General features: G+C 45.8%; 1 protein-coding gene across 3 annotated transcripts in view; it reads left to right on the plus strand.

Annotated features, from left to right (window-relative positions):
• The first annotated feature begins 2,787 nt into the window (after positions 1 to 2,787).
• The window catches only part of SLC37A2 (solute carrier family 37 member 2), a 32,393-nt gene continuing 19,827 nt past the window's right edge, over positions 2,788 to 15,353 (plus strand). Inside the window, exons 1-8 of one of the 3 annotated variants that reach the window (XM_073584897.1) lie at positions 2,788 to 2,839; positions 2,991 to 3,024; positions 8,298 to 8,379; positions 8,840 to 8,930; positions 10,394 to 10,472; positions 14,216 to 14,351; positions 14,524 to 14,600; positions 14,692 to 14,858. In XM_073584897.1, the coding sequence (XP_073440998.1) occupies positions 2,815 to 2,839; positions 2,991 to 3,024; positions 8,298 to 8,379; positions 8,840 to 8,930; positions 10,394 to 10,472; positions 14,216 to 14,351; positions 14,524 to 14,600; positions 14,692 to 14,858 (691 nt within the window). In that variant the 5' untranslated portion in view covers positions 2,788 to 2,814. Of the gene's footprint in view, positions 2,840 to 2,990; positions 3,025 to 5,799; positions 6,041 to 8,297; positions 8,380 to 8,839; positions 8,931 to 10,393; positions 10,473 to 14,215; positions 14,352 to 14,523; positions 14,601 to 14,691; positions 14,859 to 15,353 lie in introns of those variants that run through there. The other 2 variants (XM_073584896.1, XM_073584898.1) reach the window with 2 other exon arrangements.

A 15,353-nucleotide genomic window follows, 5' to 3' on the forward strand; every position in this document is an offset into this window, starting at 1 on the left:
CAAGGGCCGATTTTCCACCCGAACTCAGGGGCCCTGTGTTTGACGGCATGGCCGTTGAATCTTGGATTCTAAGCCAGGCAGGGTTTGGGAGCAAGGTGGTTGCTACAATGGTTAGCGCCCGGAAGCCTGCTTCAGCTCGAATTTACCACCACACCTGGAAGGTGTTCTTTGCTTGGTGTCGAGGCCGGAGTGTTTCTCCACTAAGATTCTCGATTCCCAACATCTTGGCCTTTCTCCAGTCGGGCCTAGACTCGGGCTTGGCCCCAAGTTCCCTCAGGAGACAAATATCGGCCTTATCCGTTCTGTTCCAGCGCAGAATTGCTACCAATTTGCAGGTTAAGACTTTCATCCATGGAGTCTCCCACTTGGTACCTCCCTATAAGGCGCCTGTGGACGCCTGGGACCTTAACCTGGTCCTAAGTGTTCTGCAGGAAGCTCCATTTGAACCACTTCAGGATGTCTCTTTGAGGTACCTTTCCTGGAAAGTGGTGTTCCTAGTGGCCATCACTTCTATCAGGTGGGTTTCAGAGCTGGTGGCCCTGTCCTGCCGAGCTCCGTTCCTCACTTTCCATAAGGATAAGGTGGTGCTCAGACCAGCCCCTCCTTTTCTGCCGAAAGTTGTGTCCTCATTTCACATTAATGAGGATGTTGTCTTGCCTTCATTTTGTCCAGCACCGGTGCACCGTGTGGAAAAGGCTCTTCACACGTGAGACCTGGTAAGAGCCCTCCGGAAGTACGTGTCGAGGACGGCACCCTTTCGTCAGACGGACACGCTGTTCCTGCTCCCCGAAGGTTGCAGGAAGGGACTCGCCTCGAAATCGACCATAGCCAGATGGATTCGTTAGACTATTCAGGAGTCCTACTGCATTAGAGGCACGCCGATTCCAGCAGGGATCAGAGCGCACTCTACTCGGGCAGTGGGCGCCTCTTGGGCGCTTTGGCACCAGACTTCGACGGAACAGGTTTGCAAGGCAGCATCCTGGTCCAGCCTGCACACATTTGCCAAACATTATAATATCCATACTCAGGCCTCGGCAGATGCGAGCCTGGGTAGAAGGATTCTACAAGCAGCGGTGGCGCACCTTTAAACAAGAGGTGCATGTAGCTTGGATCGGTGAGTCAATCTCCCACCCAGGGACTGCTTTAGGACGTACCACAGTATCTGTGTCCCTCAATGGGGCAAAGGAGAAACAGGGATTTTTATGATAAACTCACCGTAAAATCCTTTTTTTCCGAGACGCTCATTGGGGGACACAGCACCCACCCTATTAGCCAAGTTGACTTCTATTTTGTTTTATTTATACGCATTTATTTATGTGATATAAAGGTGGTCTTTTTTCTGCACATGTTGTACCTGTATTAAGGCTGATTTTGTTGTCCTATTGCTTTGGCACCAAACTGATTTCCGCCCGCAATAGTGGCGAGGGTGTATACGGCGGAGGAGGAGCTAACCTCTTTTTTTTCACTTAGTGTCAGCCTCCAAGCGGCAGAAGCATACACCCACAGTATCTGTGTCCCCCAATGAGCGTCTCGGAGAAAAGGATTTTACGGTGAGTTTATCACAAAAATCCCTGTTTCAGAGTGCTAGGCAGCTGCTTAGAAGAACCCATGGCTGCTGTCTTTTGGCACAAGTTTAGAGGAGGCTCCGTTTATACAAAGCTGGAAATCTGCATCACTTGGCCTTTCCTAATGAAGATGGTGAACAAGCAATAACCTTAACAGGCTAATTAAGGTCTGAAACCTTGGTCAAAGTTATCTGAGCACACACATCTCTGAGGGTGCCCAAACTTTTGCATTGGCCCATTTTCCTTTTTGTAGTTTTTAAAATGTTAAAGATGAAGAAAAAAAATATTGTTTGCCTAAAATACAAATGAAATGTGTCTTTAACTTTAGGCCTTTTAGAGATCATTTCATCTTCAACTTGCTTATCTGTTCACAATAAGGGTCCCGTTTCACATAGTGACGCACCAGCGATCCCGTCAATGATACGACCTGGTAAGGATCGCTGGTGCGTCACTAAAGGTCACTAGTAAGTTGCCAAACAGGAAGATCTCTTCAGCAACGATCCGGCGATCCATATAACGACGTCAGTGGTTGTTGGTACCTTGTCACACAGCAGCTATTCTGAATGATTCCAGCCTGCGTCCCTGAGTTCTGTGTCAAACACAGCGATGCATGCTGGCCAGCGGCACACCGACGAAAAAATGGCCCAGGACATTCCAGCACGATCAGCGATATCCAGCAGGGGGTCCGGTCGCCACTACGTGTCACATGTGGCGAGATCGCTGTTGCGTCACAAAATCGGTGACGCTTTAGCAATCTCGCTAGCGATCTCTCTGTGAGACGGGGGCGTAAGTCATTTTCACCAGGGGCGCACAAACTTTTACATGCCACTGTATATCCTGCTGAGGTTTTTATATACATGAAGGTCAATCACTATCTCCATTTCATAATCTGTGCTTGCTGTGGGTGAACGGGAGCCCTCAATGTTTGTATTCGTCCTGTCCTATTACTGCTCACAGCACTGTACCGGTTGCTGAAGGGATGGTGCCAAGATTAGAAGTAATCCCCTATACATAAGGGATCGCTGGGAGGTCCGACTGCTGGCACCCCCACTGACCTCAAGAATGGGGCTTTTTCAAGGTCAGACATACATTCTCCATGGGAGCAGAGCGCTTTCCCCAGCAGTCCCATAGGTAGTTAGTGGAGCAGAGGGGGTGGTGCATGTTTGACCGTAACGCCATTCTTTACACAACTTGTTTAGTGTTTTGGTGCTATGGGACGCTCCAGCTGTGTGAGCAGGATGAAGTCTGGATGGGTTTTCAACAAGGAATTGAAGGTTGTATATCTATAATTTTGTTATATGTGAATTGTAACTAATCTGAGTGTAGACCTGATGATTCCCTGTATGTTCCCCCTCTCCAGCTCTCCGAACCCATTATAGAGGAATGACTTCCTTTCCTAATCCAGTCTCCTTTGTGTTTTTTCAGCTTCTCCAGCTCCCAGCCCGCTTCTTCCATTCAGGTGAGTGATTTTGTGTAATTGTGGAGGTTTAAAGGGAATCTGTCACCCCATTTTTCGCCTATCAGCTGCCGGCACAGCCATCAGAGGCTTATCTACAGCATTCTGTAATGCTGTAGGTAAGTTCCCGATGTAACCTGAAAGATAAGAAAAATGAGTTTATATTTACCCTGGGTGAGTATATCTTTCAGGTTACATTTAAGGTTACATCAGGAGCTTATCTACAGCATTGCAGAATACTGTAGATAAGCCTCTGATGGCTGTGTCGGCAGCTGATAGGCGAAAAATGGGGTGACAGATTCCCTTTAACACCATGTTCTTGTGACGTAAACAGAAGAGATTTTTTTGCATCCATCCCAGCCAGGGATCGGCCCCAATCAATAAAGGAAGCTAATTATACCAATATAATAATTAAACTGCACTCATAACATTTTATTAAATGCATAAAAAACAAAAACAGCTCAAGTTTATTGTTCCTGTCATCAGCTCGTGTGCAAATCCACATCAGTGTTACCTGTTCGTTATGGCCCTAGCAAAATGCAACTTTCAGGATGGCGCTGGTTCGATAAAGCTGAGGATGGTCAGAAATCGCAATGGACAGTATAGTAATGGGCGGCACAAATAATTATAAGGACTTGGTATATGGGAGAGCAAACACATTAGAGTTATACATTGATGTACGCATGTAACCACAGAGCGATCTGAGCGCTCAGATATTTGCCCAGGGGGTTATAGGTCTTTTCTCATCTGTATGATCCACTGAAATCACAGCTTGTGCCGAGAAAGGACAGGTAAAAGCCCCCTGAACTGAGTTCCTGCATCCTCACAAGTCTGAAAGTCCTCCACAGAGATGACGTGGGGCCATTCATGTTGCTTATTCTTGTGCAGGTTTATACCATTCATGATATTGGGGTCACAGTCAAGATAAACCCATAGAGTGAAGTTCTGGTTCTCAGCCCCTCTAACTTCACCACTGAGCGAATGATCATCCCACCACCCACTACAAGGCATTGTAAAATTACTTTGCACCCTGAGCGGACAGGTCCTGATGAAGGGAAGACCACGGCCGAGAAGAGACATGTATTATTTACCCCACGTGGATCAGGAAACTCACTGACCCCTCCCCAGCTCATACAGGGGTGCAGGGCTGCAATAGGGGTCTGTGGGAACCCACCGCCATGTATCAAAGAATGTCGGGGGGGGTGAACTCTGGAACTTGTGCCACTGGGGGGGGGGGGTGTCCCTCTATGTCTATTTTGCCAACAAATTTCTGCTGGATCCGTTCTAACATATTATGGACGGCACAGTGGCTCAGTGGTTAGCACTGCAGCCTTGCAGCACTTGGGTCCTGGGTTCAAATCCCACCAAGTGCCCAACAGTGGGGGATTGAGGTAGGCATAGTGTAGGTGCCTGGTGGTCTACAGGGGAGGCAAGGAAACAATGGGGGGTGGGCCTGTGCATGGGAGGTGGGAGAGGAAGAGCAGCCTTTTGTTTTCACATTACAGACCCCCTGCCCTGCCCTGCCCCTATTGTAGGTTTGTTGTGAGACTGATTGCGGCACTTAACACACAAGGAGACAGCAACCATGAGCCTAGGCTAACCACGAGCTATTAGGGTATGTGCACACGATCCGGAGTCGCTGCGAGTTGGACACTGTGTATTTATGCATCGTCAAACCTGCAGTGGCCAGATGTTACAGCATAGTGGATGAGATTCAAGAAATCCCACGTCCACTATGCGTCCACAGACGCCCGCGGATCACAAGCGGAGACGGACATGCGGCGCAACTTTCCAGACCGCAGCATGTCTATTTATCTTGCAGAGACGCAATACATCTATAGAATGTATAAATAAATAATAATGTATTGGATACGGTGAAACTGCACGGTTCATGATTAGAAGATTCAGCTGCATTCAATAGATGGCAGTGAACATGCGCTGCATCCATAGTGCTGCTACTTCCATAGCATGTGCACCCGGTCTTAATGCTGGATTTGTCCTCTGTAGGGAGAACACAAGCTTAATGGCTGCTCCCTGGTCTGACGCACTCGGGGGGGCCCCATGAAGGGCGGTCTCGGTGGCCCAGTGGATGTGTGCGGGGACCTCTGGCTCCTAGTTGGTGCGATGAAGTATCCCGGCCCATAGTGTGAGCTTCCACAATTGGTCAGGTTCCCCCAGGGGTGCGGTGTTGTGTTTGCTGTGATTCTGTCTCCGATGACTCCATGTTGGTGTTCTCTGCCCCCGCCTGTCACTTGTGATGGTTAGAATCGCTTGCTTGGACTTTAGCTGAAGCCCCCAAAGTAAGTCTGTGCAGTACCACCTGGATCTGTTGTATGAGGCATGCTGCTGGGATTGGGGTCCTGATTTGTTATTTTTTCTAATATTTTGTGGGGCGGCGGTCACAGATAATGGGGGCTACAGGTCTGGGGGGTATCAGATCTGAGACATTTCCCCCGAGCAGGAAGCCCTCTATGGATAATTGGGGGAAAGTGTCCAGAAGTGGAAAATAATCTGATAACAGATCCCAGCGCAGGACGGGGAACTAAAGGGGTGCGGACACAATTTATAGGAAAGTGCAAATATCTGGAGATGGATTTCTGATGATCAAGGAGCTAATTTTCATGTTTCTTTCTTGTGTGGGGACTTTGTGCACAATCCTCATAACTTGTCATATTGTTACAACATCCATGTATCATTTCATATCTCTATGGAGTGAATGAGGGGGATCCCTGTGCCAGGCTCCGCCCACTGCAGTCACATGACTGCTGGGATCACATGCTGTGCACCAATTCTCATTCATTGTGCTGAGGATCTGGGAGGGCGAAGCTCCAGTATATAACAGAGGAGCGCAGCTGAGACATGTGATCCTGCATCCAGGAGCCTTGTACATCAGTGATCACCCCATTTAACCTTCTCCAGGACCCCTCTAGATCAGAAGGAACCCTCACCCTACAGTGACCATGAGATCTCCCCTGGCTCCAGCCATCAGGCTGCTGCAAGCTGTGTCCAGAGACAGCTGGTAAGATGTCCTGTGTGTACAGCCGGGGGATGGGGTGGGCGACCTCTGCTCTGCTGCTCAGACCTGTGCATGACCACACCAGGTCCTGCTGCCATCAGCTCCGCAATGGCTTAGACTTTAGTATAAAGTGTGTGGAGGGAGATGCAAAAGAATTGGTTACTCCAATTACTACAGGTCTGCAAGGATGAAATTGGGGGGACTTCTATAAAATGTGCATTGCTTCAGTGCTAGAGGATACGCTTCACACCCCAAAGTACTGGATGGCTGGAATCCACCCGATGGGTTCTACTGACAACAGGAGATGATGGGAGGTTGTCAGCAGATCTGGTCTGATATAGATGAAAAATTCCAGTATCTGTGGTTGAGTTCCGACAGAAATAATTCTCCACGTGTGCACGGGTAATGCCAGGGGTAACGGGCGCTGCTGCTGAAGACTGACCACAAGCACAATCTGCATGTGTTACATTTTTGGTTACATTTACACATTACTGACTTGTTGCAGAAATGTCTACAGATGTCCAATTCATTTACTTGCAGAAATCCCTGCAGTAGCTGCAGAAATATGCTCTTCAGTGTATGGGATGGATGTTCACCTACAGATATTTCTGTCGCGTCTGAGGACGCCATATGTAATTGCACATCATGAAACTTGCGCCTGTGCCGCTTCATTTGCAGCTTGGAGAAATGGGAGCTTGGATCCCTTATTCTTCATAGGGATCAACTTTCCTTCTATGATAATTTTGCAGAATTTGTGATGTGACTTCCAAGGTAAAATGTCTGATTGCTGTTATAGAGCGAGGGTCTGTTATAGTAAATGCCCCCTGTATTACAGCATCGCTCCAATACATTGTGCTGCTGGCCGCTGCCCCATCGCCCTGCGATCCTCAGCTGCCCGGCGTGGAGGACGCTTGGTAATACGCAGAGGATCGCCCCGTCTGCTGGGTCTGTCTCTATTACAACATCTAGAAACTGCAAGACAACATTTATTTCTCCTTTCTGGTACAAAAGCCACAATCCCCGGCCTGTGTCAGCAAAGAGCCGCCTCTGCTCTGCGCCTGATACTTGGATTTGGCTTTTTTTTTTTTTATATATATTTAGCAAAATACTGAAAAATTTTAATTATAGGAGCTCCAACAGCATGTAATGGTCTGGAGCCACAGATACTGGTCATATATGGAGGGAGATGGTATAATACAGGGATCATGGAGGTTTCTTCAATATCTGACACTTATACAATGGAAGTACAAAACTCTGTAGCCTGCAGTGGCTGATAACAGGGAGTAATAGATTGTATTCAACTGCACAGAGAAGCCGGTAATGTCCAGCAGGATCGGGCTGGGGATAGATAAGTGTGCTGTATAATTTGGGGAAGGAAAGTTCTAGGGTGGAGAGAATATGCCATGTATTAGTGTGCAGCTTTGGCACGTTTTCTCACCATGATGAATACTTCATGCTTGTGGTTTTGTGCTGCCACATCTGGAGCAGATTTCCCCATTCACCTCGTGACTCCATGCTCCGCATCAGAAAGAATCTGTCACCGTCATCTGGAATGAGAGTTGTCAAATGTAAATGGGTACGGGATAATGACACTGATAATCGGGGTAAGGGATATTGACGCTCATAATTGAGATATAGGATAATGACTCTGATCAAGGTACTGATGATGGCGCTGACAATTGGAGTACGGGATGATGACGCTGATAATTGAGGTTCGGGATAATGACACTGACAATCAGGGTAAGGGATATTGACACTGATAATTGGGGTACAGGATAATTACACTGATAATTGGGGTAAGGGATATAGACGCTCATAATTGAGATACAGGATAATGACTCTGATCAAGGTACTGATGATGGCGCTGATAATTGAGGTTCGGGATAATGACGCTGACAATCAGGGTAAGGGATATTGACACTGATAATTGGGGTACAGGATAATGACTCTGATCGAGGTACTGGATAGGGACGCTGAAAATGGGAGTAAGGGATGATGGCGCTGATAATGGGAGTACGGGATGATGGCGCTGATAATGGGAGTACGGGATGACGGCGCTGATAATCGAGGGTACTGGATGATGGCGCTGACAGTCGGGGTACGGGATGATGACGCCGGCGCTCGGGGAGACATTCCATGACATTCAGGGTACAGGATGATGACACCGACATTTGGGGGACAGGATAATGGCACACTGAGTTTTTGGTGGTGGTTTTGGGAACTTGGGCAGTGACACAGTTCTCTTCCTTCTCTCTTACAGGTATCGGGGGTCCATCATCATTTTGACATTCTTATTTTATACCAGTTATCATCTCTCCAGGAAGCCGCTCAGTGTGGTGAAGGTGAGATATATATGTTCTGTATGACGGAGGGGTGCCGTAGTCTTTACAGAAAGTTTCCCATTGACTGCGGCTTCTTCCCAGATTACATTGAGCTGTTAATGATCCGCATCCTTCTCTAATCGTAAGCTATTTATTCAGTGTCCGCTCCTGTGTACATAGAGTAAAGCTCCATATACCGAGGCCACGGGACGAGATCCCGACCGTAGAAAGCAAATGCCACCCCCGGCCTCTGTCCTCACCTCCGTCAATTATTGGCACTTTTCTGGCATCGTGAAACCGTATTTAATCTTTTCTGAATATTTACTGTTCTCCGGGATGTTCCTGCCAGACAAAAGCGTGACGAAGTCGTACAGGAGCCCACGGCGTGTCGCACTTGTCTAAGCAGCCATGTTAGTCATCACTCTGCTCTCCTGGAGGTGGACAGCGCTGGTTGTGATTCTCCATTTCATTGTGATTTCAGAGTCAACTGCACAGAAACTGCTCAGAGATTCCCAATCCACCCGCAAATATCTCCGAGAATGACACCACGTGGTGCAGCTGGGCGCCGTTTGGTGAGTAAAGCAGTGCTATAAAGTGTGCATGCTGCTGGGCAGTCAATTATGGAAGCCATAGATTGGGCGTGTGCCCCTATAGAAACCTCCAAACTATGCCGCTATACAGGCTGAAAGCATGAATCGTTCTCACAGCTGAGTGTTTGTTACAGCTGTATCCAGTCTACACAGGCAACAGATCTCTCCTGTTTTGTTACAAATTACCCACACCGATACTTTGTATCAGTGTTCAGTCCTGGTTGTTTAGTAGAAGAATATCAGGATTGGATACATTGTAACAAACCCTTATATATAGTAATAATTCTATTGACTGACAAGATGGTGAGATATGGAGAGGCGCTCTGGTTCACCCCTTGGGGCATTGCAGAAAGTTTACTTTGTTCTGTTGTGGCTGACTAGTGATTAAGGATCTGTGCGCCTGGGGGTGACAACAGGTCGGTGTACATGTGGCAGAAATAAATCATGGCTGTATTTTTCTTGTATGGTTCCTGATCATCAACCTCTGACTACTTAGTGGTTGTTAAACACAGTTATCTGATACAAGGCTCCTGCCCGTGAAGGGTTAATGTATGCCATAGAACTCTGCCCCATGTACTCCACATCGCCCTCTGTGGTCCCTGGAGCAGGTGAATGATCGAAAAGAGCAAGGGGAAAACCTCTCCCGAAGTCCTCGGAGTCTGTGTGACTCCTTAGTTCTCTCTGTTTCTGGGTGAGCACTGTGCTGGGAGGTCTTACACCCCCGCCGCTGTATATGTGGAGGACCTGCTAGCCGTGTCACGGGGGCCACACTGCTCCGCTTTCTATTTTCGGCACAGGTTTTCATCTCGCTGCAGTTTTGAGGAAACGTCGCTTCTGAGACGACTTCTGCTCTTCTGTTTCTCACTATTTATAGGAAACTGTTCCATTCTCAAAATATTATTCACCCTGGAAAAAGACAGAATCCAGATCTGTCTTCACAGCACATGACCCGCCGCTTCCTCGTGGAAAACCATTTGACAGGAGGCTTTTGTCAGATTTTCCGATTGCTCATAACTATTTCCTTTATCGTTCGGACACCTCGACCCATATAGATCATATGCGAGAATGGCAGAGAAGACCCTGCAGGGACCCAGTGGTCTATTACAGAAGGGGGGAGACATGGGCTAGTTTCACACATCTGTGCTTCGTGGTCCATGTATGGATCGGCCGTGGGTCTGACCAGATTCAGACATGGGAGGCTTTTACGATTGGGTCAGAACTTGTACTTGGGCCATTAGACCCCCCATATAATGACCGTAAATTACTTCCATTCCTGCTTCTTCATTCCTCCTGCATTCACTGTGTCAGTTTTCACTGCAGCCCTAACATTACATTCATGAATCAGGTAGCTCTGGATGAGCCAGGCTCTGCCTCATTGCAGGATGAAAGCGTTATTACTCAGTTCACTGTGTATTAATCTGCGCTACATTTTTTTCTCTTTTTAGATCAGTCTAATTACAAAGAGCTCCTGGGTTCCCTGGATACATCCTTCTTGGTGGCTTACGCCATTGGCATGTTCATCAGGTGAGTGTTCGGTTTAGGTAAAGCCAATGGCTCCCGGCCACGCTGGATATAAATGCATCAGTGTCACGTAGATAATCTATAACAACATATACAAAAGCAACAAATGACAAACACAAGAAACTGCAACAAAGTAACAAAAAGGGCAGAAGAGCCAAGCAGAGGTGGCCTCCCTGCCCTTCTGAGGAATTGCAGGAACTGACAGTACCAGGCTGGCACAGAAGACGGCGACTGCCCGGTGCCAGGGCTGAGCTTAAAGGGCCACTCCGGTCATATAGGAATCACACGTGGAAGTTACAGAGCCTAATGAAATTATTAATGACCCCCAACACCCATTACCCCCATCTTATTGCTTAAAGCACATATAGTAACTCCCTAAAATACACTGTATATTCACTTTAAAGGGGTTTTCCACTATTGGACCATCCATTTCATAACGGCCCTGGGAAGCAGCATAAATTAGAAACATTTTGATGTTTACCACCCTGACCGCTGCCGTTCCCTGGCGGTCACATGACTACTTCGGTATTCAAAGTTTTGTCCGAGTAGAAAAATAAGCTGTTAATTTACCCAAACAAAACTGTGAAGCTGCGGCCAATACGTGACCGTAAGTCATCCGATAGCTGGACGGCACAGCGTGTTCATAAAAGGAGGCAACTATTGGCTAATTATTTTTTTTATTCTGCTCCCCATTCTACTAAGAAGGGAATGTGAAGTACTAGAAAACTAATTAACTTGTTACACGGCTCTCAAAAGTGAGGATAATGAGGTTACTGTTCCTTTAACTGATCTCGGGTGTCCCTGCACTGATGAGGAATGGACTGAGTAATATACAAGTACGATTTGTATGAAAACAGATTATTGTGCTTGTTAGATGGAAGGGCGGAATTCTTCTTTGAAGGGTGAATTTATAATAATAACTCGGCTCATTTCTCTGTAAATTACAGCGTTTAGCCAGAAGGTCGATCACAGACAATTCTTTCCTTCTTTAAAATTTTCTCTGAAATCTCTTCAAGTGCTAAAATAAACAAATTAAATCCCTGTTTGGCTCCAATGATTGACCTTTTGAAAGTAGGAAATTTGAGCTGCTGCAAAAACATGTTCTGATAATTAAGTGGTCAGTAGAGTATAAAAAGTCTCTAATATCACTAATATCAGCCAGAATGGAGAGGAATCAGTGCTACTGTATATGTAAGTATCTAATATATAAAGCTCAAAATGTGTATGTATCTGTGTATGTCCGGGATAGGCATCCGCACCGTCGCAGCTACAGCCACAAAATTTGGCACAGTCACACGTCTGGACCCCGTGAGCGTCTTAAGCTATGTTGTGAGGCGAAATTTTAACCCCGCACGTTCCAATTCTCCAAACAATTTTTCCCCATCTACATACTGGGGAAAAAGTGTATGCGCATCAAGCCCCGCCCCTCATTATGATGTCATAATGCCCCTATCTACATACTGGGGAAACAGTGTGTGCGTATCAAGTCCCGCTCCTCATTATGTCACAATGGCTTCCATGGCGACGCTGATGTCATCATAGGTTGCAAGCCCTGCTGCTCATTATGATGTCATAATGGTTGACTATGGGATGGAAGATGTGTGATAGGTATGTGGGCACGGGACTATGGGATGGAGGATGTGTGATGGGTATATGGGCATGGGACTATGGGATGGCGAATATGTATGATGGGTATATGGGCATGGGACTATGGGATGGAGAATATGTATGATGGGTATATGGGCATGGGACTATGGGATGAAGGATATGTATGATGGGTATATGGGCACTCGACTATGGGATGGTGGATATGTATGATGGGTATATGGGCACGGGACTCTGGGATGGAGGATATGTATGATGGGTATATGGGCACGGGACTATGAGATGAAGGATGTGTGATGGGTATATGGGCATGGGACTATGGGATGGAGAATATGAATGATGGGTATATGGGCATGGGACTATGGGATGAAGGATATGTATGATGGGTATATGGGCACTTGACTATGGGATGAAGGATATGTATGATGGGTATATGGGCATGGGACTATGAGCTGAAGGATGTGTGATGGGTATATGGGCACGGGACTATGGGATGGAGGATATGTATGATGTGTATATGGGCACGGGACTATGGGATGGAGGATATGTATGATGGGTATATGGGCACGGGACTAAGGGATGGAGGATATGTCTGATGGGTATATGGGCACGGACCTATGGGATGGTGGATATGTATGATGGGTATATGGGCACAGGACTATGGGATGGAGGATAATTATAATTTGTTATAACTAACCACACTTAGTTACTATGCCCGGCAGCGCCGGGCTCTTCAGCTAGTACTACTATAATACTGCCCCATGTACAAGAATATAACTACTATAATACTGCTCCCATGTACAAGAAAATAACTACTATAATACTGCTCCCATGTACAAGAATATAACTACTATAATACTACCCCTTATGTACAAGAATATAACTACTATAATACTGCCCCTATGTATAAGAATATAACTGCTATAATACTGCCCCCTATGTACAAGAATATTACTATAATACTGCCCCTATGTATAAGAATATAACTAGTATAATACTGCCCTTATGTATAAGAATATAACTGCTATAATACTGCCCCTATGTACAAGAATATAACTACTATAATACTGCCCCCTATGTACAGGAATATAAACACTAAACTACTGCCCCCTATGTACAAGAACATAACTGCCATAAATAGTTTAAAAAAAAAAAAAAAAAAAAGACCACTGAGGGGCGATCTATTAACCATGTATAAGTATATAAGGGGACAATACAAATATCTCTCCGAGGATCTGTTTATACCAAGGAAGGTGACGGTCAGAAGGGGGCATTCTCTGCGTCTGGAAGAGAGAAGGTTTTTCCACCAACATAGAAGAGGATTCTTTACTGTTAGGGCAGTGAGAATCTGGAATTCCTTGCCTGAGGAGGTAGTGATGGCGACCTCAGTCGAGGGGTTCAAGTGAGGCCTGGATGTCTTCCTGGAGCGTAACAATATTGTATCTTACAATTATTAGGTGCTTTAGAAGGACATAGATCTGGGGATTTATTCTGACAGAATATAGGCTGAACTGGATGGACAAATGTCTTTTTTCATCCTTGCTATGTTACTATACTGCCCCATGTACAAAAATATAACTACTATAATACTGCCCACTATGTACAAGAATATAACTACTATAATACTGCCGCTTATATACAATAATATAACTACTATAATACTGATGTTATGTTCAAGAGTATAACTACTATAATACTGCTCCTATTTACAAGAATATAACTACTATAATACTGCCCCCTATGTACAAAAATATAAACACTATAATACTGCCCCTATGTACAAGAATATAACTAGCATAATACTGCCCCTATGTACAAGAATATATATACTATAATACTGCTCCTATGTACAAGAATATAGCTACTATAATACTGCTCCTATGTACAAGAATATAACTACTATAATACTACCCCTATGTACAAGAATATAACTACTATAATACTGCCCCTATGTACAAGAATATAACTACTATAATACTGCTCCTATGTACAAGAATATAACTACTATAATACTGCCCCTATGTACAAGAATATAACTACTATACTACTGCCCCCATGTACAAGAACATAACTGCCATAAATACTGCTCCTTGATACCTCTATGCTTCATGTATTATTACTGTCTTCTTTTTTCTTTGCAGTGGTATTTTCGGCGAGCGTCTCCCTTTGCGCTATTACTTGTCCGGCGGTATGGTGATCTCTGGGGTGTTAACTGCCTTTTTGGGTCTGGGCTACTACTGGAACATTCATGCCCTCTGGTACTATATTCTCTTTCAGGTACGAGTATACATCTTGTTTAGTGTATGGTTGTGCACGTTAAAGCATGGCATAATATAAAAGGGTGTTCTGCAGCTATTTCTCTCTATCTGTTTTGCTCCTTGCTGCGTTGTTTTTGCAGTCACATGTACATGTTGTGGACGGTGACCTTTTGTCTATCAATTTTCTGCAGATATTAAATGGATTGGCGCAGACGACGGGGTGGCCGTCAGTCGTCGCCTGCATGGGAAATTGGTTTGGTAAAGGAAAGTGAGTAACTATTTATTTATATGAAAATCTGAGCATTGTTGACCTGGAATCCTTCAGCCAACTACAACCCTCATCATCTGTCTTGTTACAGGAGAGGATTCATCATGGGAATCTGGAACTCTCACACAGCTGTGGGGAATATACTGGGGTCTCTCATTGCAGGGGCGTTCGTCTCCACCGCCTGGGGTCTCTCCTTCATCGTGCCCGGAATCATCATCGGATTGTTTGGAGTTATCTGCTTCTTTTTCCTGGTCGAATGTAAGTCCCTGAAATGCTGCCCTCTAGTGTGGATGTGCATGTACTACCGATTGGGGTGTCCTGGATCACCAGTTTTATGTGGGCTCTGTGATCGGGGGTCAGTAGCCATATGGCGTTCTTTATAGGTTAGGGCCTCATTATTCTACATGAGGGTTATTATCCTGTGAATGAATAATCCGCAGACACAGGATATTTTACAGCACATCAGGTCCAGCTGCGTGGGAAGTGAAACTCCCATAACCCCGCAGACCTATTATAAAAAAAATGTCTATAGTAAGTGAGTCACTTCTTTTTACATTCAGATCAGTCCTCCACAAAGACCCAGGGCTTTAAGGCAATATTCATATCATTCACGACTTCTCGGTCGGTCAGATCCCTGGGGTGTTGTAGGGGATCAGCCATTACAGAAAACGTAGAGCTCTGAATGGACCGTCTCTCTCCGGAGAGCTGCTGGTGCCCATGAAATCCGCTGGGCCAGTCCCATCCATGAGTCAC

The sequence above is a fragment of the Dendrobates tinctorius genome, unplaced genomic scaffold (assembly GCF_039654945.1).
Source record: "Dendrobates tinctorius isolate UK_male_01 unplaced genomic scaffold, ASM3965494v1 ptg000086l, whole genome shotgun sequence".
Lineage (NCBI taxonomy): Eukaryota > Metazoa > Chordata > Amphibia > Anura > Dendrobatidae > Dendrobates > Dendrobates tinctorius.